Source organism: Rutidosis leptorrhynchoides, chromosome 5, assembly GCF_046630445.1.
Source record: "Rutidosis leptorrhynchoides isolate AG116_Rl617_1_P2 chromosome 5, CSIRO_AGI_Rlap_v1, whole genome shotgun sequence".
Taxonomy (NCBI): domain Eukaryota; kingdom Viridiplantae; phylum Streptophyta; class Magnoliopsida; order Asterales; family Asteraceae; genus Rutidosis; species Rutidosis leptorrhynchoides.
In genome coordinates, this window is record NC_092337.1 from 84,654,413 (window position 1) to 84,678,680 (window position 24,268).

Below are 24,268 nucleotides of genomic sequence, written 5' to 3' on the forward strand. Positions count from 1 at the left end.
ACAAAAATGCAATTCGCATTATACGAGAAAAAGGAAAACCCTTAATGGTGTACGGAGAAAAGGGCAACACGAAGCTACATCTTATTAGTAATTTGAAGGCACAAAAACTAATAAGAAAAGGTTGCTATGCTGTTCTAGCACACGTCGAGAAAGTACAAACTGAAGAAAAGAGCATCAATGATGTTCCCATTGCAAAAGAATTTCCCGATGTATTTCCGAAAGAATTACCGGGATTACCCCCACATCGATCCGTTGAATTTCAAATAGATCTTGTACCAGGAGCTGCACCAATAGCTCGTGCTCCTTACAGACTCGCACCCAGTGAGATGAAAGAACTGCAAAGCCAATTACAAGAACTTTTAGAGCGTGGTTTCATTCGACCAAGCACATCACCGTGGGGAGCTCCTGTTTTGTTTTTCAAGAAGAAAGATGGTACATTCAGGTTGTGTATCGACTACCGAGAGTTGAACAAACTTACCATCAAGAACCGCTACCCACTACCGAGAATCGACGACTTATTTGATCAACTACAAGGCTCGTCTGTTTATTCAAAGATTGACTTACGTTCCGGGTATCATCAAATGCGGGTGAAAGAAGATGATATTCCAAAGACTGCTTTCAGAACACGTTACGGTCATTACGAGTTTATGGTCATGCCGTTTGGTTTAACTAATGCACCAGCTGTGTTCATGGACCTTATGAACCGAGTGTGTGGACCATACCTTGACAAGTTTGTCATTGTTTTCATTGATGACATACTTATTTACTCAAAGAATGACCAAGAACACGGTGAACATTTGAGAAAGGTGTTAGAAGTATTGAGGAAGGAAGAATTGTACGCTAAGTTTTCAAAGTGTGCATTTTGGTTGGAAGAAGTTCAATTCCTCGGTCACATAGTGAACAAAGAAGGTATTAAGGTGGATCCGGCAAAGATAGAAACTGTTGAAAAGTGGGAAACCCTGAAAACTCCGAAACACATACGCCAGTTTTTAGGACTAGCTGGTTACTACAGAAGGTTCATCCAAGACTTTTCCAGAATAGCAAAACCCTTGACTGCATTAACGCATAAAGGGAAGAAATTTGAATGGAATGATGAACAAGAGAAAGCGTTTCAGTTATTGAAGAAAAAGCTAACTACGGCACCTATATTGTCATTGCCTGAAGGGAATGATGATTTTGTGATTTATTGTGACGCATCAAAGCAAGGTCTCGGTTGTGTATTAATGCAACGAACGAAGGTGATTGCTTATGCGTCTAGACAATTGAAGATTCACGGACAAAATTATACGACGCATGATTTGGAATTAGGCGCGGTTGTTTTTGCATTAAAGACTTGGAGGCACTACTTATATGGGGTCAAAAGTATTATATATACCGACCACAAAAGTCTTCAACACATATTTAATCAGAAACAACTGAATATGAGGCAGTGTAGGAGGATTGAATTATTGAATGATTACGACTTTGAGATTCGTTACCACCCGGGGAAGGCAAATGTGGTAGCCGATGCCTTGAGCAGGAAGGACAGAGAACCCATTCGAGTAAAATCTATGAATATAATGATTCATAGTAACCTTACTACTCAAATAAAGGAGGCGCAACAAGGAGTTTTAAAAGAGGGAAATTTAAAGGACGAAATACCCAAAGGATCGGAGAAGCATCTTAATATTCGGGAAGACGGAACCCGGTATAGGGCTGAAAGGATTTGGGTACCAAAATTTGGAGATATGAGAGAAATGGTACTTAGAGAAGCTCATAAAACCAGATACTCAATACATCCTGGAACGGGGAAGATGTACAAGGATCTCAAGAAACATTTTTGGTGGCCGGGTATGAAAGTCGATGTTGCTAAATACGTAGGAGAATGTTTGACGTGTTCTAAGGTCAAAGCTGAGCATCAGAAACCATCAGGTCTACTTCAACAACCCGAAATCCCGGAATGGAAATGGGAAAACATTACCATGGATTTCATCACTAAATTGCCAAGGACTGCAAGTGGTTTTGATACTATTTGGGTAATAGTTGATCGTCTCACCAAATCAGCACACTTCCTGCCAATAAGAGAAGATGACAAGATGGAGAAGTTAGCACGACTGTATTTGAAGGAAGTCGTCTCCAGACATGGAATACCAATCTCTATTATCTCTGATAGGGATGGCAGATTTATTTCAAGATTCTGGCAGACATTACAGCAAGCATTAGGAACTCGTCTAGACATGAGTACTGCCTATCATCCACAAACTGATGGGCAGAGCGAAAGGACGATACAAACGCTTGAAGACATGCTACGAGCATGTGTTATTGATTTCGAAAACAGTTGGGATCGACATCTACCGTTAGCAGAATTTTCCTACAACAACAGCAACCATTCAAGCATTGAGATGGCGCCGTTTGAAGCACTTTATGGTAGAAAGTGCAGGTCTCTGATTTGTTGGAGTGAAGTGGGGGATAGACAGATTACGGGTCCGGAGATTATACAAGAAACTACCGAGAAGATCATCCAAATTCAACAACGGTTGAAAACCGTCCAAAGTCGACAAAAGAGCTACGCTGACATTAAAAGAAAAGATATAGAATTTGAAATTGGAGAGATGGTCATTCTTAAATTTGCACCTTGGAAAGGCGTTGTTCGATTTGGTAAACGAGGGAAATTAAATCCAAGGTATATTGGACCATTCAAGATTATTGATCGTGTCGGACCAGTAGCTTACCGACTTGAGTTACCTCAACAACTCGCGGCTGTACATAACACTTTCCACGTCTTGAATTTGAAGAAATGTTTTGCTAAAGAAGATCTCACTATTCCGTTAGATGAAATCCAAATCAACGAAAAACTCCAATTCATCGAAGAACCCGTCGAAATAATGGATCGTGAGGTTAAAAGACTTAAGCAAAACAAGATACCAATTGTTAAGGTTCGATGGAATGCTCGTAGAGGACCCGAGTTCACCTGGGAGCGTGAAGATCAAATGAAGAAGAAATACCCGCATCTATTTCCAGAAGATTCGTCAACACCTTCAACAGCTTAAAATTTCGGGACGAAATTTATTTAACGGGTAGGTACTGTAGTGACCCGAACTTTTCCATGTTTATATATATTAATTGAGATTGATATTTACATGATTAAATGTTTCCAACATGTTAAGCAATCAAACTTGTTAAGACTTGATTAATTGAAATATGTTTCATATAGACAATTGACCACCCAAGTTGACCGGTGATTCACGAACGTTAAAACTTGTAAAAACTATATGATGACATATATATGGATATATATATAGGTAACATGATACTATGATAAGTAAACATATCATTAAGTATATTAACAATGAACTACATATGTAAAAACAAGACTACTAACTTAATGATTTTTAAACGAGACATATATGTAACGATTATCGTTGTAAAGACATTTAATGTATATATATCATATTAAGAGATATTCATACATGATAATATCATGATAATATAATAATTTAAAATCTCATTTGATATTATAAACATTGGGTTAACAACATTTAACAAGATCGTTAACCTAAAGGTTTCAAAACAACACTTACATGTAACGACTAACGATGACTTAACGACTCAGTTAAAATGTATATACATGTATGTGATGACCCGGGAATTTCCGACCAAATTTAAACATAATCTTATATGATTCGACTCGATAAGCAAAGTCTATTAAACCGAGTCTCATTATGTTTGAACTATTTCATGATAACATTTGACCTTTAACTATTTCCGACGATTCACGAACCTTTAATTGTAACTAAGAATGTAAATATAAATAATTATATATAAAACTAATTATATTAGTATTAATGAACTATTAAGTAATTTTGTTATTATAAAAGATAACATTTAATAACTAAAGATTTTCATTTTGAATATATATAGTATATTGTATATAAATGATTCAAACATATTTTACCAACGTTATCAAAATATTAAATGTACAATGTTATACTTTGTAGTTAATTGTTTAATATACATAATTAATCATCTACTCAACATTTAAAACATGATTTTATATATATGGTAGTATACATATATACATAAATATAACTATATATATATATATATATATATATATATATATATATATATATATATATATATATATATATATATATATATATATATGATTTTATACATAATTATTATATTATGTATATGTAGAAATTTATAATATATCTATGATGAAATAATGTACTATTTTAATAAATATATATAATACTTACATATATAAAACATTTATATTTTTCATAATTACATACATAAGTATAATATAATTAGTATGTAAATAAATATTATAATATATTTATATTAAAATGCATAAATATATAATATTCAGTATATGTTACAATACATATTACATAATTATTAAATATTACATAATAATAGATGATATTAATAAATTAAATTTAAATACAAATATAGTTGTTGTAGTAATGTTATTTGTATCGTCAAATATCAATATTTGTATTCATAATATCACTTTATATCATATAAAGATGAAATTGGATGTATAAATTAGATTATTATTACTAATATTATTATTATCGATAAAATATTAATATTATCATAATTAGTATGGTATTATTATTATTATTATTATTATCATTTTTACAATTATTATTATCATTAATATTATATTTATCATTATTATTAATTTTATTAATATTATTAGATATTAATAGTATTGTTATTATATATTATTATTATTAATTAAAAAAAAACAGTAGGGATCTATATTATACGCTTGACCTCTGTATCCTTTATCTCTATTATTATTTTTTTTTTTGTTTCTTTCCTGCTCCCAACTCGTGAACCTGTGTTGACATTTTCTCCATTTTTTATCAACCGATCTCTATTATTACAACATGATTATGTATAATTGCAAATCAAATAAAAAGGAAATCCAATGGGATTAAAGAGCACAGCGATATTTTTGTTTTCTTCTTCTCTGCACGCTCCAATTTTTTTTTCTCTTAATTCAATTTCGAATAAAGTTTCAAAATCTAAAAATGCAGAAAGGTTAGAAATCTTTCTTTGAATCTATCTGCAAAATCTCAACTCTCAAATCTTTATATCGATCTTGAATTTTGAAGTCAAAGTTTAGTTTAAAAAAAGTCAACAATTGTTCTTGAGACAAATTCGCGTTCGTGTATATGTTTCTGATCAAATTGACGATTCCAGTAGTTTTTATACATGTTTAGAAAACTATTTCGTGTTATAAACATTATCTATAATGTTATCTATTACGAAATCAATTTTTTTTGTTTTGTTCCAAGAACCGACGCTGCAGTAGGCCTTAGTGTTTTTTTTTTTTTTATTTTAGAACCCAAATTATTTTTTTTTCTGTAATGTTTTGAAGCTTTAAAGGGAACCCCGATTTTTTATTTTTTTTTTGGTTATTGATGTTTTGTTGAATCCATGAGACTTGTGGAGAAGAAGAGGAATAAAAGAAAAACAGTTTATATATAAAATTTAAATTCGATATTAGTACAGAGAATCAGAATTGGTGGGATGGTCGAGAGTGTTTGCGTGTGAGCATGTGGTCACGAGATCGAGTCCAGAGGACGGTAGTTTCTTTTTTTTTTTTTGAAACTCTTTTCATGTGAGGTAGTTTTCTATTCTAATTTTTTTATTGTTATTATATATTAATTATTATTAGTATTATTATTATTATTGTGATTGTTTTGATTGTTATTGTTATTGTTATTATTAGTATCATACTTGTTATCATATTTGAAAGTATTATAGACATTACTATTATTATTATGATAGGTATTAATAATATTATTATTAGTAATAAACTTATCATTTTAGTATTTTATCATCATTAGGATTATGATTATGATTATCATTATTATTATTATGAAGGAAATAAAAATATATTATTATCATCAATATTAGAATTTGTACCGGTTTATAAATAATAGTATCATCAGTACATTTACAATTAATAATATCATATTTATCAGTATCATCATTAATATTTACTAGTATTATTATGATTATCATTTATCATTTTATAAATATTAGAACCCTTATTATTAACATAAGTATGGTATTAGTATTAATATTATTTTAGAGTTATTATTATTAGTATCATTAACAGTTATCATTTTCATTTTTTTTGCTATTAGTATTATCATTATTAATAAAATTATTATTATTATTAGTAAATCATTATTATCTAAATTATTATTTTAACAAATAAATCTTTTGTACACTATATATATACTTATGGTATATACTAGGATTGTATTAATAATTCACATAACAAACTAATAAAATTTCATAAATACAATACTAACCACAAATATATGTATATAAATATATTAATGTCACTATTTATATAAACGTAAATCATTATAGATATATACATAAAATCGAAATATATATATAAAATATAACTTAAAATATAATATAAGTATACGTTTTAAAATAAAGGTTAGAATAAATTCTACAAAACTATAATATATAAATAATACATATTAATAAATGAAATTTTGTAACTTACATTATACGTATTAATATATACACAATTGATATAGGTTCGTGAATCCGAGGCCAACCCTGCATTGTTCAATGACGTCATATGTATTTTTACTACAAAATACAGTATCGTGAGTTTCATTTGCCTTTTTACCCTTTATATTTTTGGGCTGAGAATACATGCGCAACTTTTATAACTGTTTTACGAAATTGACACAAGTACGTGAAACTACATTCTATGGTTGGATTATCGAAGTCGAATATGCCCCTTTTTATTAAGTCTGGTAATCTAAGAATTAGGGAACAGACACCCTAATTGACGCGAATCCTAAAGATAGATCTATCGGGCCCAACAAGCCCCATCCAAAGTACCGGATGTTTTAGTACTTCGAAATTTATATCATGTCCGAAGGAGGATCCCGGAATGATGGGGATATTCTTATATATGCATATTGTTAATGTCGGTTACCAGGTGTTCAATCCATATGAATGATATTTTTGTCTCTATGCATGGGACGTATGTTTATGAGAAATGGAAATCTGAAATCTTGTGGTCTATTAAAATGATGGAAACGATTGTTTAAGTTAAACTAATGAACTCACCAACCTTTTGGTTGACACTTTAAAGCATGTTTATTCTCAGGTACGAAAGAAATCTTCCGCTGTGTATTTGCTCATTTTATAGATATTACTTGGAGTCATTCATGGCATATTTCAAAAGACGTTGCATTCGAGTCGTCGAGTTCATCAAGATTATTATCAAGTCAATTATAGTTGGATATATTATGAAATGGTATGCATGCCTGTCAACTTTCGATGTAATGAAAGTTTGTCTTTTCAAAAACGAATGCAATGTTTGTAAAATGTATCATATAGAGGTCAAGTACCTCGCGATGTAATCAACTGTTGTGAATCGTTTATAATCGATATGGACTTCGTCCGGATGGATTAGGATGGGTCTTCACAGTTGGTATCAGAGCGGTGGTCTTAGCGAACCAGGTCTTGCATTAGTGAGTCTAACTGATAGTCGTTAGAATGCATTAATGAGTCTGGACTTCGACCGTGTTTGCATGTCAAAAGTTTTGCTTATCATTTAGTGTCAAAAAATTATTTGCTTATCATCCTTAAAGTCTAAGACACGTCTTACTGCCTTTATTGCATAGACAGTGTATAGTTAAATTCATATCTTAGCGTATCTGTTATTGTTACCTTTGCCTGACAGCTTCCGTAGATTCCTCCATAGCTTATGGGATTTTAGTATTATATATGCTTATGTAAATTATGTATTGCAGGGTACTAATCTACATCCTATAATCTATTTCTTATCGAAAATCCTTCATCTGATCGTACGAGATGAATCCCTCAACCAGTTCGAGTCCATCAGATTTCGATAGCTATTTCGATAGTTATTCCGACAGCTATTTCGATATGGATTTCCACTCGAGCTCCGAAAGCAGAGTAACCGGAATGAATCGATCAATTAGCCATCATCTATTCTGAATGAATTGGAGATGGGTTCGTAGTCGACTTAATCAATGGAAACGCGAAGAAGGCGATCATTTCCACTAACCAAATTCACCTCTTGACAATGAACCTAAAACGTTTACCGGCGAACCTGTTCGAGACACCATTTTCTCTCTCATTTCCAAAGTATCTCATCACGATCATATACTATCTCAGATTCTAAACCTCATTCATCCGCTCGTCCGAACCGACAATCATCCCGGTGTAATAGAAGAAGTTAACGAACTTCGCGCATAAGTTGTAGTCTTGGAAAATATGGTGCAAAACGTACCAGCTTCATCCAAATCACCGGCACCAACAGTACCACCAACAACCCAAATTTCAATATCACATGCCTCAACATCTCAATCTATACCTCGAGTATAATCATCATTCTACATGACATTCTACATCAGTTATCTTCGTTCGACATGGTGATTATGTAATCTCTAATGTTTTAGAGATTATTTATTCTAGTTCCAACTGAAAACTAAATGAGTTTAATATCATGTTAACTCATTAAATTCATGATTACATCTGAAGAAAATATATATGTATATATGTTTTCATAAAGATTGTAATTAAAAATTCTTTTGTACAAACTGTTAATAATAAAAATATTTTAACGGGTAGGTAATACCCGAGGAATATTTAAATTTCACATTAATAAGTTACACTGTATATTCTTCGAATCTGATTCAACAGTTATTCACTATCCTATTTACAACCACCGGGATACTTATCCGTTCACCAAAGAATAACTATTTTTATTCAAATTCAATTTCATATTTGAATTTTGACCTATCAGAATCCAACAAGTGGCATAATGAAGAAATAATGGACACAATAAAAATTGATTAGAAACAGACTAATTAACAATATTGAATTTTATTAAGAAACCACGCTAACAAAATCCTAGCTAACTGTTCCTAGCTAACTATTAATTCCGTATTACATTTTATTTATCGCAATTTATTTATCGCAATTTATTTATCGCAATTTATTTTATCGCAATTTATATTCTCGCAATTTTATTTATTGTCATTTAATTTCTGTTATTTACTTTACGCACTTTATTTATCGTCATTTAATTTCTGTTATTTATTTTACGCACTTTAAATATCGGGACACGTATACAAGGTTTTGACATATCATATCGACACATCTATATATATTATTTGGAATCACCATAGACACTCTATATGCAGTAATGATCGAGTTCTCTATACAGGGTTGAGGTTGATTCTATAATAATATATATACTTTGAGTTGTGATCGAGTCTGAGACATGTACACGGGTCACGATACGTATTAATTAATTCAAATATTATATATTAAACTATATATGAATGATTGCACTGTCAACTGTGGACTATCGACTGTGGACTAATAACATTGGACAATTAAAATGAATTAAAATATTGAATATAACATATGAAACTAAACAATTCTTCAAGTTTGCCACTTGATTTCGTCTTAAACCTCATTTGTATCTTCACGATTACATTCTGCGTTCAAACCTTTCATGATTCTTGAAAACACCTCAATCGATAGGATGAATCAACCGCACTTTATCTACGGAAGGAAAGATTTATGCATATAGTTATGCACCTGAGAAACTCTCGGCAATTGTGTAAAAGTTCAACACGTAGCCGCGTCAGATCCTTTGGCATTTATTAACAAAAACAACTTTGCGATCCCTTTTCAAAATTAGCCAATTTTGTCACAGCTCCAACAAGTCAACTTCGACTTTTCGTACGAAACAACCTTATTATAACGTTTATATATACGCGTGCTCTTTTATTGTTACCAGGTAACCTTTCATATTCCATCATATTACCATCAGCGTTTAATCATCTAAAAACACAATTCTCCTGAAACCACCTCGGATTAATAACCGATGATTCAGATATCATAGCATTAAATGCAGAGGAAACAGAAAAATGGTAGATGGTCTAAACGGACAAAAGTTTGATGATAAAGAAAGGAGTGTTAGGAACGCTCGATAGAAAATTGGGTATTGAAAAACAGATTGAGTTACCCATGAAGGAGACCAAGGACAAATACAAGGACCAAATCCTATATTCAAAGGATTCAGGTAATTCTGGATCCGTTGAAATCTTTAGAGAATATCTTGCTCCGAAGTCATGTTAAAATCTTGCGGAAAATCTTTCTCCATCAACCGTCGAACTTAGAAATTCCAAAATATCATCATCAATATCTTTGATATTTCTGAGGATATTTTCATAAATATTCTCGTCCGAAATTATATACCTCTTCGTGCTTCCTGTGTATCAATATATTGGAAACATTCAATAGAAAATATAGTGCCGAAAAGCAGATTATGCGAAACTATGAAGAAAGCCGTGGATAAATCACAAAGAATAAGTTTGACTTCAAAGAATCCAAATAATTCAATGTCTGCTAAAGTCTATAGTGAATAACTTGCTCCTTACTCTAAACCCTTGCAGACAATAGTTTCTATCATCCTATGATCTTAGATATTCTGAGATATTATCGTACCTTTCATTATAAATATCCTCCATATTTCTGGAGATATTTTTATAACTATTCTTATCTGAAATCATTAATCTTTTCGTGCTATCAGTATTACATCATATAGAAACTGTTAGTTTCTATATTCTGTAAATTTTCAAGCTTAAAATATGAATGTTATTGTAGTAATGATGGGAACTAATGCATGAGTTAGTATAATATAATGACACTTGATCAACGTGATTATATTACAGTAAGTCATGCTGAGTTTCTAAATGAAACGTGATGATTCACAGATCATAACGTCATCATGTGCCATGTTACATAACTCTTTCATCCTACTTAACTCCGTAACAAATCAAGAAAATGTATTCTTGATGGTTCTATCTTCCGTGATGTTGATAAATTTGAAAATCAAATCGTGCTATCACGTTCCTTCATGCTTAGAACATTATAATCATTCGAAACTCTATATCTATAAATTCTGGACCATTATTCGCTTGACTTGAAGTCGGGAAGAGAAAACAAAAGCATAGAGCTTTGAAATATAAGGGAGAATATAAAGTCCGATAACAACACATAAATTACAAACCGTGTATATCAATGTTTATCGCAACATAAAGACACGGGAGAATTAAAAACATTATAATCCCGAGGGCGAAGTAGAAGAAAGCAGATTCCTCTGGTGGAAGTTGGAAAAGGAGAATGATTGTTGCGATAGTAAGGATGAGGACAAGGATCAAAACTGGATTAATCATTTTCAGAATCTTTTGGATGTATGAACTAAGAAAGAAAGTATAAGAATGGTGAGAATAATGGAAAGGAAGAGCTTAATTTATACTGGAAATATCAGACGTAGTAATCGGGGCAGATCACCGTATTTAATTAAAGAGATCTTAATTTCCATAAATCCCGAAGAATCAGATTTTATAGATCTTCAAGATTTTCTTTAAATTCCTTAAATTCCGGAATTCAACCAAGGCAATGTCAAAAGTTAAGACGCGCCTTATTTTCTAAATTCAAACCTGACTACGTCAAAAGTTAAAAACAAATCTTTGTTTCTCATTTCATCCTTTTGTGAATAGCTTCATTCGCACTCTTCGAATAATCGAATTATTTTTATCCATATTACTCAATGATGATAAAACTCAAGTTATCAACTCATATTCGTCAGGAAAACATATTTATTGTTAGCTATGACGACCTCACTCAAATTTCGGGACGAAATTTCTTTAACGGGTAGGTACTGTGATGACCCGGGAATTTCCGACCAAATTTAAACATAATCTTATATGATTCGACTCGATAAGCAAAGTCTATTAAACCGAGTCTCATTATGTTTGAACTATTTCATGATAACATTTGACCTTTAACTATTTCCGACGATTCACGAACCTTTAATTGTAACTAAGAATGTAAATATAAATAATTATATATAAAACTAATTATATTAGTATTAATGAACTATTAAGTAATTTTGTTATTATAAAAGATAACATTTAATAACTAAAGATTTTCATTTTGAATATATATAGTATATTGTATATAAATGATTCAAACATATTTTACCAACGTTATCAAAATATTAAATGTACAATGTTATACTTTGTAGTTAATTGTTTAATATACATAATTAATCATCTACTCAACATTTAAAACATGATTTTATATATATGGTAGTATACATATATACATAAATATAACTATATATATATATATATATATATATATATATATATATATATATATATATATATATATATATATATATATGATTTTATACATAATTATTATATTATGTATATGTAGAAATTTATAATATATCTATGATGAAATAATGTACTATTTTAATAAATATATATAATACTTACATATATAAAACATTTATATTTTTCATAATTACATACATAAGTATAATATAATTAGTATGTAAATAAATATTATAATATATTTATATTAAAATGCATAAATATATAATATTCAGTATATGTTACAATACATATTACATAATTATTAAATATTACATAATAATAGATGATATTAATAAATTAAATTTAAATACAAATATAGTTGTTGTAGTAATGTTATTTGTATCGTCAAATATCAATATTTGTATTCATAATATCACTTTATATCATATAAAGATGAAATTGGATGTATAAATTAGATTATTATTACTAATATTATTATTATCGATAAAATATTAATATTATCATAATTAGTATGGTATTATTATTATTATTATTATTATCATTTTTACAATTATTATTATCATTAATATTATATTTATCATTATTATTAATTTTATTAATATTATTAGATATTAATAGTATTGTTATTATATATTATTATTATTAATTAAAAAAAAGCAGTAGGGATCTATATTATACGCTTGACCTCTGTATCCTTTATCTCTATTATTATTTTTTTTTTTGTTTCTTTCCTGCTCCCAACTCGTGAACCTGTGTTGACATTTTCTCCATTTTTTATCAACCGATCTCTATTATTACAACATGATTATGTATAATTGCAAATCAAATAAAAAGGAAATCCAATGGGATTAAAGAGCACAGCGATATTTTTGTTTTCTTCTTCTCTGCACGCTCCAATTTTTTTTTCTCTTAATTCAATTTCGAATAAAGTTTCAAAATCTAAAAATGCAGAAAGGTTAGAAATCTTTCTTTGAATCTATCTGCAAAATCTCAACTCTCAAATCTTTATATCGATCTTGAATTTTGAAGTCAAAGTTTAGTTTAAAAAAAGTCAACAATTGTTCTTGAGACAAATTCGCGTTCGTGTATATGTTTCTGATCAAATTGACGATTCCAGTAGTTTTTATACATGTTTAGAAAACTATTTCGTGTTATAAACATTATCTATAATGTTATCTATTACGAAATCAATTTTTTTTGTTTTGTTCCAAGAACCGACGCTGCAGTAGGCCTTAGTGTTTTTTTTTTTTTTATTTTAGAACCCAAATTATTTTTTTTTCTGTAATGTTTTGAAGCTTTAAAGGGAACCCCGATTTTTTATTTTTTTTTGGTTATTGATGTTTTGTTGAATCCATGAGACTTGTGGAGAAGAAGAGGAATAAAAGAAAAACAGTTTATATATAAAATTTAAATTCGATATTAGTACAGAGAATCAGAATTGGTGGGATGGTCGAGAGTGTTTGCGTGTGAGCATGTGGTCACGAGATCGAGTCCAGAGGACGGTAGTTTCTTTTTTTTTTTTGAAACTCTTTTCATGTGAGGTAGTTTTCTATTCTAATTTTTTTATTGTTATTATATATTAATTATTATTAGTATTATTATTATTATTGTGATTGTTTTGATTGTTATTGTTATTGTTATTATTAGTATCATACTTGTTATCATATTTGAAAGTATTATAGACATTACTATTATTATTATGATAGGTATTAATAATATTATTATTAGTAATAAACTTATCATTTTAGTATTTTATCATCATTAGGATTATGATTATGATTATCATTATTATTATTATGAAGGAAATAAAAATATATTATTATCATCAATATTAGAATTTGTACCGGTTTATAAATAATAGTATCATCAGTACATTTACAATTAATAATATCATATTTATCAGTATCATCATTAATATTTACTAGTATTATTATGATTATCATTTATCATTTTATAAATATTAGAACCCTTATTATTAACATAAGTATGGTATTAGTATTAATATTATTTTAGAGTTATTATTATTAGTATCATTAACAGTTATCATTTTCATTTTTTTTGCTATTAGTATTATCATTATTAATAAAATTATTATTATTATTAGTAAATCATTATTATCTAAATTATTATTTTAACAAATAAATCTTTTGTACACTATATATATACTTATGGTATATACTAGGATTGTATTAATAATTCACATAACAAACTAATAAAATTTCATAAATACAATACTAACCACAAATATATGTATATAAATATATTAATGTCACTATTTATATAAACGTAAATCATTATAGATATATACATAAAATCGAAATATATATATAAAATATAACTTAAAATATAATATAAGTATACGTTTTAAAATAAAGGTTAGAATAAATTCTACAAAACTATAATATATAAATAATACATATTAATAAATGAAATTTTGTAACTTACATTATACGTATTAATATATACACAATTGATATAGGTTCGTGAATCCGAGGCCAACCCTGCATTGTTCAATGACGTCATATGTATTTTTACTACAAAATACAGTATCGTGAGTTTCATTTGCCTTTTTACCCTTTATATTTTTGGGCTGAGAATACATGCGCAACTTTTATAACTGTTTTACGAAATTGACACAAGTACGTGAAACTACATTCTATGGTTGGATTATCGAAGTCGAATATGCCCCTTTTTATTAAGTCTGGTAATCTAAGAATTAGGGAACAGACACCCTAATTGACGCGAATCCTAAAGATAGATCTATCGGGCCCAACAAGCCCCATCCAAAGTACCGGATGTTTTAGTACTTCGAAATTTATATCATGTCCGAAGGAGGATCCCGGAATGATGGGGATATTCTTATATATGCATATTGTTAATGTCGGTTACCAGGTGTTCAATCCATATGAATGATATTTTTGTCTCTATGCATGGGACGTATGTTTATGAGAAATGGAAATCTGAAATCTTGTGGTCTATTAAAATGATGGAAACGATTGTTTAAGTTAAACTAATGAACTCACCAACCTTTTGGTTGACACTTTAAAGCATGTTTATTCTCAGGTACGAAAGAAATCTTCCGCTGTGTATTTGCTCATTTTATAGATATTACTTGGAGTCATTCATGGCATATTTCAAAAGACGTTGCATTCGAGTCGTCGAGTTCATCAAGATTATTATCAAGTCAATTATAGTTGGATATATTATGAAATGGTATGCATGCCTGTCAACTTTCGATGTAATGAAAGTTTGTCTTTTCAAAAACGAATGCAATGTTTGTAAAATGTATCATATAGAGGTCAAGTACCTCGCGATGTAATCAACTGTTGTGAATCGTTTATAATCGATATGGACTTCGTCCGGATGGATTAGGATGGGTCTTCACAATGTAGTGTTTTAATATGTATTTATACACTTTTGAAAGACTTCAATACACTTATCAAAATACTTCTACTTAACAAAAATGCTTACAATTACATCCTCGTTCAGTTTCATCAACAATTCTACTAGTATGCACCCGTATTTCGTACTCGTACAATACACAGCTTTTAGATGTATGTAATATTGGTATATACACTCCAATGATTAGCTCTTAGCAGCCCATGTGAGTCACCTAACACATGTGGGAACCATCATTTGGCAACTAGCATGAAATATCTCATAAAATTACAAAAATATGAGTAATCATTCATGACTTATTTACATGAAAACAAAATTACATATCCTTTATATCTAATCCATACACCAACGACCAAAAACACCTACAATCACTTTAATTCTTCAATTTTCTTCATCTAATTGATCTCTCTCAAGTTCTATCTTCAAGTTCTAAGTGTTCTTCATATATTCTACAAGTTCTAGTTACATAAAATCAAGAATACTTTCAAGTTTGCTAGCTCACTTCCAATCTTGTAAGGTGATCATCCAACCTCAAGAAATCTTTTTTTCTTACAGTAGGTTATCATTCTAATACAAGGTAATAATCATATTCAAACTTTGTTTCAATTTCTATAACTATAACAATCTTATTTCAAGTGATGATCTTACTTGAACTTGTTTTCGTGTCATGATTCTGCTTCAAGAACTTCGAGCCATCCAAGGATCCGTTGAAGCTAGATCTATTTTTCTCTTTTCTAGTAGGTTTATCCAAGGAACTTAAGGTAGTAATGATGTTCATAACATCATTCGATTCATACATATAAAGCTATCTTATTCGAAGGTTTAAACTTGCAATCACTAGAACATAGTTTAGTTAATTCTAAACTTGTTCGCAAACAAAAGTTAATCCTTCTAACTTGACTTTTAAAATCAACTAAACACATGTTCTATATCTATATCATATGCTAACTTAATGATTTAAAACCTGGAAACACGAAAAACACCGTAAAACCGGATTTACGCCGTCGTAGTAACACCGCGGGCTGTTTTGGGTTAGTTAATTAAAAACTATGATAAACTTTGATTTAAAAGTTGTTATTCTGAGAAAATGATTTTTATTATGAACATGAAACTATATCCAAAAATTATGGTTAAACTCAAAGTGGAAGTATGTTTTCTAAAATGGTCATCTAGACGTCGTTCTTTCGACTGAAATGACTACCTTTACGAAAACGACTTGTAACTTAATTTTCCGACTATAAACCTATATATTTTCTGTTTAGATTCATAATATAGAGTTCAATATGAAACCATAGCAATTTGATTCACTCAAAACGGATTTAAAATGAAGAAGTTATGGGTAAAACAAGATTGGATAATTTTTCTCATTTTAGCTACGTGAAAATTGGTAACAAATCTATTCCAACCATAACTTAATCAACTTGTATTGTATATTATGTAATCTTGAGATACCATAGACACGTATACAATGTTTCGACCTATCATGTCGACACATCTATATATATTTCGGAACAACCATAGACACTCTATATGTGAATGTTGGAGTTAGCTATACAGGGTTGAGGTTGATTCCAAAATATATATAGTTTGAGTTGTGATCAATACTGAGATACGTATACACTGGGTCGTGGATTGATTCAAGATAATATTTATTTCTTTATTTCTGTACATCTAACTGTGGACAACTAGTTGTAGGTTACTAACGAGGACAGCTGACTTAATAAACTTAAAACATCAAAATATATTAAAAGTGTTGTAAACATATTTTGAACATACTTTGATATATATGTATATATTGTTATAGGTTCGTGAATCAACCAGTGGCCAAGTCTTACTTCCCGACGAAGTAAAAATCTGTGAAAGTGAGTTATAGTCCCACTTTTAAAATCTAATATTTTTGGGATGAGAATACATGCAGGTTTTATAAATGATTTACAAAATAGACACAAGTACGTGAAACTACATTCTATGGTTGAATTATTGAAATCGAATATGCCCCTTTTTATTAAGTCTGGTAATCTAAGAATTAGGGAACAGACACCCTAATTGACGCGAATCCTAAAGATAGATCTATTGGGCCTAACAAACCCCATCCAAAGTACCGGATGCTTTAGTACTTCGAAATTTATATCATATCCGAAGGGTGTCCCGGAATGATGGGGATATTCTTATATATGCATCTTGTTAATGTCGGTTACCAGGTGTTCACCATATGAATGATTTTTATCTCTATGTATGGGATGTGTATTGAAATATGAAATCTTGTGGTCTATTATTATGATTTAATATATATATATATAGGTTAAACCTATAACTCACCAACATTTTTGTTGACGTTTTAAGCATGTTTATTCTCAGGTGATTATTAAGAGCTTCCGCTATCGCATACTTAAATAAGGACGAGATTTGGAGTCCATGCTTGTATGATATTGTGTAAAAACTGCATTCAAGAAACTTATTTGTTTGTAACATATTTGTATTGTAAACCATTATGTAATGGTCGTGTGTAAACAGGATATTTTAGATTATCATTATTTGATAATCTACGTAAAGCTTTTTAAACCTTTATTGATGAAATAAAGGTTATGGTTTGTTTTAAAATGAATGCAGTCTTTGAAAAATGTCTCATATAGAGGTCAAAACCTCACAACGAAATCAATTAATATGGAACGTTTTTAATCAATAAGAACGGGACATTTCACTATGAATATAATTATTTGTACTAACCTTACTACCCAAATAAAGGAGGCGAAACAGGGGGTTGTAAAAGAAGGAAAGTTGAAGAATGAGATACCCAAAGGATCAGAGAAACATCTTAATATTCGGGAAGATGGAACCCGATATAGGGCTGATAGAATTTGGGTACCAAGGTTTGGAGATGTGAGAGAAATGGTACTTAAAGAAGCACATAAAACCAGATATTCAATACATCCCGGAGCGGGAAAGATGTATAAAGATCTCAAGAAACACTTTTGGTGGCCGGGTATGAAAGCCGATATTGCTAAATATGTAGGAGAATGTTTGATTTGTTCTAAGGTCAAAGCTAAACATCAGAAACTATCAGGTCTACTACAACAACCTGAAATCCCGGAATGGAAATGGGAAAACATTACCATGGATTTCAATACTAAATTTCCAAGGACTGCAAGTGGTTATGATACTATTTGGTTAATAGTTGATCGTCTCACCAAGTCAGTACACTTCCTGCCAATGAGAGAAGATGACAAAATGGAGAAGTTGTCGCGATTGTATTTGAAGGAGGTTGTCTCCAGACATGGAATACCCGTCTCTATTATCTCTGATAGGGATGGTAGATTTGTTTCACGGTTCTGGCAGACGTTGCAACAAGCATTGGGGACTCGTCTAGACATGAGTACTGCCTATCATCCACAAACTGATGGACAGAGCAAAAGGACGATACAAACGCTTGAAGACATGCTACGAGCATGTGTTATTGATTTCGAAAATAGTTGGGATTGACACCTACCATTAGCAGAATTTTCCTACAACAACAGTTATCATTCTAGTATTGAGATGGTGCCTCGTTTCGTTGTTCATCGAATGCTGCAATACGTTTTGTTTGGACAAGCACGTCAGCCGGGATGACCGCTTCAGTGCCATATACCAGGCTGAATGGGGTTTCATTGGTACTATCTTTTGGTGTTGTCCGGTGTGCCCATAGCACGTGTTAGATTTCATCTACCCATCCTTGTCGATGTTTACCTAGTCTGGCATCTATTCCGGCAATAATATCCCTGTTAGTGACCTCGACCTGCCCGTTGGCCTGTGGGTATGCCACAGAGGTAAATGATTGTTGAATGTTCATGTTTATGCACCAGTTTTTAAATGGATTATGTGCGAATTGTGTTCCATTATCGCTAACTATTTCGCGTGGTAATCTGAAATGACAAATGATATCCTCCCATACGAAGGTTAAGATTTTTCTTTCAGTGATCGTGCTTAACGGTCTTGCCTCAACCCATTTTGTAAATTAATCAATTGCAACGACTAGGAACTTAACGTTTCTGACACCTCTTGAGAATGGACCGACAATATCGATTCCCCACTTGCAGAATGGCCAAGTAGCGTGTATTGAGATCATGTTACGCCGGGGAGATCTGTTAACGGGAGCGTGTATCTGACACGCCTCGCAGTTTAAGATCAAGTCATATGTGTCCCGGTACATGTGTGGCCATAAATAACCCATTCTTTTGTTTCTGCTAACTATCGTTCGGCATCCGGAGTGCGTCGAGCAGGCTCCTTCGTGCATTTCTTGTATGATTTCTTTAGCTTGTGTTGGTCCGACGCATCTCAAATACGGTTCTGTGAACAATTTCCTATACAGGATTCCATCTTGGAAGTGGTATATTGGTGCTCGCATTCGTATCCTTCGAGCCTCTAACTTGTCATCCGGGAGGGTACCTTCATTGAGGTATTGTATGAAAGGTGTCATCCAGCAATCTTCCTCTTCTGTTATTGTTGACATGAGGGTATCTTCTTCGGTGGATTTTCTTTCTAATACCTCCACCATGATCTTTTTAGTGATGATCGTATAGCAGGGAGGCAAGCTTGCTTAAGGCGTCTGCTTTCTTGTTACGGTTGTGGGGTATTTTCTTAATCTCAAATGCCGCAAATTTTATGACTAGCACTTTTGCCAGCTTTAGATATTTTTGCATCGATATGTCGCGTGCTTTAAAACTACCGTTTAGTTGACTTGCCACCAGCTGTGAGTCGATGTAAGCTGTGAATCGTTGCACATCGATGCTTTTTGCCAAGCGTAATCCAGCTAACAGGGCTTCGTACTCAGCCTCATTGTTTGAGGCGGTGAATTTTAGCCGGATGGTGTAAGTTTTTTCTTCTCCATTTGGGGATAGTAGGAGCAAACCTATGCAGGATCCTTCCTCACTTGATGCCCCATCTGTATAAAGTTCCCAGACTTCATCTTCATCCCTTCTTGCAATAGGAGTTTCACCTTGTTTAATCATGTCGGAAGGGAGCTCTACCAGGAAGTCTGATATCACTTGGCCTTTGACTGAATTTCTTGGGAGAAAATTAATTTCATGCTCGCCGAGTTCGATTGCCCATTTGACCATCCTCCCGGATATCTCCGGCCTTGTCAAGTGTGTTTGATTGGTTGGTCCGTGAGGACCTGTATCGGGTGAGCTTGGAAGTATCGTCGTAATTGTCTTGACGTGCACAAGGGCATAAATCAGTTTTTCCATTGCCGGGTAATTCACCTCTCCATTTTGTAATACTTTTCTTACGAAGTATACCGGCATTTGGACTTTAACCCTGTCAGCGATTAGTACTGAGCTAATTGCTTCGGAGGAAGTGGCAAGGTATACCATTAGGGTTTCTCCCGGAATTGGTGCCATTAGAGTGGGTAACTCTTTTAGAAATGCTTTCACATCCTGGAAGGCCTTCTCGGCGTCTTTTTTCCAAACGAAGTCTTTTTTGTTCAGACACCCCTTTAATGTGTGGAAGAAGGGTAGAGATCTGTCTGCAGCCCTTGACAAGAATCTCGTTAGTGCCACTAACTTCCCGTTTAGACTTTGTACGTCTTTTTTACTTTTAGGTGATTGCATGTCTTCGATTGCTTGAATTTTCTTTGGGTTTCGCCTTAAATTCTTCTCGGGGTAACCATAAACCCCAAGAATCGGCCCTCTTCCATTCCAAAGGAACATTTGTAACAACCCGTCTTTTTCCGTTTACTTTTTGTTTATTTATTTAAAAGTCCGTTGTTTAATTATAACATCTCTTGTTAAATTTGCGTATTTAAAATAATTCGTTTAGTTAATTCACGCACCCGCTTTTAAACTCGAGGGACTAAACTTGCCAAGGGATCAAACTAGTTAACTAGGTCAACTAGTCAACCCCTCCTCCACCACTCATTCATTCACCTCCACTTTTGATACTTCCATTTTCTTCTCTCAAACCCACTCAACATAAATTCATCATCTAAATTTGATCTAGCAAGCTTTCATCAAAACAAATTGCATATTTGTGATCTACTAATCAAGAGCTTTATTTTGGTACTAATTTCATAACTTTGGGTAAGCTTTTCTAAAACTCTAGATTTCTTGTTCTTAGTGTTTTTGACTTAAAAGTGTGTTAATTAGTGTCTATGGCTCAAGTCTAACATGAATATGTGATTTATTTGCTCGACCTTGTTATTTTAAGTAACTAGCATGAACTTGAAAATGGGTGTGTTTAATCTTGAGTTTTGGTTGATTAAATGTTGTTGTTATGTTAAAGTTCATGTACTAAATGTGTTACTAGCATCATTAGCTACATTTTGGTATGTAGGTTGACTTGGAAAAGCCTCATTAACATGATTAAGGATTTTGTGATTTTTGGTTAAGGTTTGATAGACTTAAATACGAACTTTTGATGCATTGAACGCTATGAGATGTTATTGGTGAGTGTTTAGTTGCAATGTATGTGTAATTACCTACAAAACGTCATATTATATGTATGTGATAAGTTCCCGAATCATGAAATGCATTTTATGAACTTGAAACATTAATGATGAACTTTTAACGATCATTCGACGAGGATTTGGTTAATGTAAATGTTGGATTTGATTGATGAAATGTATTTAGTTGTATTCCTCGTTAAAATGCCTTTCCAACAATGTATGGTATGCGTTTTGAGTGTTTACGGTTCATTAGTTGCGTTAAAATGAAGTTTGGTTCGAGACTTGAGCACTTGAAACAGCCCAGGGATCAGCTCACGTGCATTGCCGCGGTGCGGCCAACCCTTGGCGCGGCGCGGCGTTTGTCTGGAAAAATGGATGTTCAACTTTGCATTTTCACGTTTAATTCTAACTATGCTACGCACCTCCAATTAACATATAACTTGTTCTAACATGCTCATATATGAATATATAACTCAGAAAAATTGTTCGAGACCCGACCTGAATGTGTTGACTTTTTTGTTGACTTTGACTTGACCGAAGTTGACTTTTATTTAAACTTAACCAATACTTTGTTTAATCGTTATAACCTCTCTCTTGTACTTATACCTTGCATGAAACGTGACAACTTAATTCACATGCTATATAATCGAGTCGTAACGAGCCATAGGACTAATTGAACAACTTTGTCCGACCTCGTATTTTACCGGTATTGATAAAACCTATTGTTTAGGTCAAGACTAGCATTCGTTTGATATCGGCTAAAAAGTCATGTTTTTACCCCCGATATTGAGTCCCGAAAGCATAAATTTCAAAGCTTTGTTAGCAAAATAATCGCTTTTTCGGTTAGATTTGTAGGTAAAGTAATTACAAAGACGATGCAAGAAGAATCGAGAAAATCGGAGCTAAAACGAAGATTCTAGAGCGAAAATGGTGAAAGACAAGAAATCAAGTTACGAACCAGGAAAATCAGCTGACCAGGCAAGCCAAATGGCCTGCCAAATGGCTTGCCTGGTTCAAAAATGGCATGCCAAACGGCCTCAGCAAACGGGCTCTGCAAACGGGCTGGCCTGGCAAACGGCCTTGGCAAACGGCCTGCCAGCCATTTGCAGGCAAAATTCAATTCTATTTAAAGGCTTTTTGTCATCCAAATTCAACACACCTCTCCTCACTCTTTCACTACAATACACTTTCTCTCACTAGAGCTTTCAAGGCCTTCTAACCTCTGCGTGGGAAATTAAGTACCCAGAGGCGAACGCTGAAGATTGTAATAGGAGCGATCTAGAGGATGTCAGCACTTGTAATGGTCCGGATCTCGTCTGTAAACGGTGAACGCTTTCCTTAATGAAATTATCTTAAGTTGCTTTCATCTTGCATGCTTATCTATCCATTGTAAATTTTTATTATATGATTGAATAATATATCTGAAACTTATGCTATTGTTATGCTGAAACCTTGACGGTTTAGAAGTTTAATTTACGGATCACCCTTTCCGCTTATTCACGTGGTTATAACCTAGTATTAGGACTTGATCAACCCTAGGATACGGGTAAGTAGTTATGTGTGCTTAACGTCACAATAGGGATATAGTACCTACGTACGAATAATCATTTATTCGTCAAAGAAGAGCTGCCCATTTAGGTTGTGATTAGAGTAGACAATATATAGTTTAGAGAACACTGGTCTGCTTAGAAGCATGATTCGCGTCAGAAGCAACGTTCTTGAGATGTTGTAAGATGATCCGGGGTTGAATAAGTGATCGCAAAGGAGAGACCTCTAATCCAATTAGCAGTACCTTAGAATATCTAAGATTGCACGTCTGTTAATGTTAAGGCATAGCATAGTATTAAATGGTGGAATATTACTTTAGTTAGACCAACTAGGATTAAGAAAAGCTGAGACTTTCCTTTAGGGATATACCACTTTGTTCATGTACCTAGGATTCTATCCATAAGTTCGTTTAAACCCTCCAGGTTAACGTTGGGAGTAGGGATATCCGTCTTAGCCAGAATCTTCTAGGCCTAAACTCGTAGTGACAAATCAGTGAGGTTCAAAGCCCGGTTGATTAAGGTTTAGTGTTTATTCTAGGAAGTTAGACTATCGTGAAGATTCCTCATCAGAGTTCTATCCTTCACACCTATCTATCTTTATCTTTATAGTTATACTAATATATTCGTAGTTAATCTTAATCTATCACCACTTGTCACTAGGGTTAACTATTCGGGCACTTTTGTCC

The 24,268-nt window shown here is 32.2% G+C and overlaps 2 protein-coding genes and 1 pseudogene across 2 annotated transcripts; all 3 read right to left on the bottom strand.

The window, feature by feature from the left end:
- LOC139848802 (uncharacterized) overlaps positions 1-19,443 on the bottom strand; it is an 89,039-nt pseudogene extending 69,596 nt beyond the window's left edge.
- Positions 19,444-19,608: 165 nt separating this feature from the next.
- On the bottom strand, positions 19,609-20,148 carry LOC139848803 (uncharacterized). Its single transcript, XM_071838497.1, has one exon. It carries the CDS (start codon positions 20,146-20,148, stop codon positions 19,609-19,611), a length of 540 nt encoding a protein of 179 aa, XP_071694598.1.
- A 7-nt stretch (positions 20,149-20,155) lies between these two features.
- LOC139848804 (uncharacterized) lies at positions 20,156-21,301 on the bottom strand. The gene has a single exon (XM_071838498.1). The coding sequence runs from the start codon at positions 21,299-21,301 to the stop codon at positions 20,156-20,158; it is 1,146 nt and encodes a 381-aa protein (XP_071694599.1).
- Positions 21,302-24,268: the final 2,967 nt, after the last annotated feature.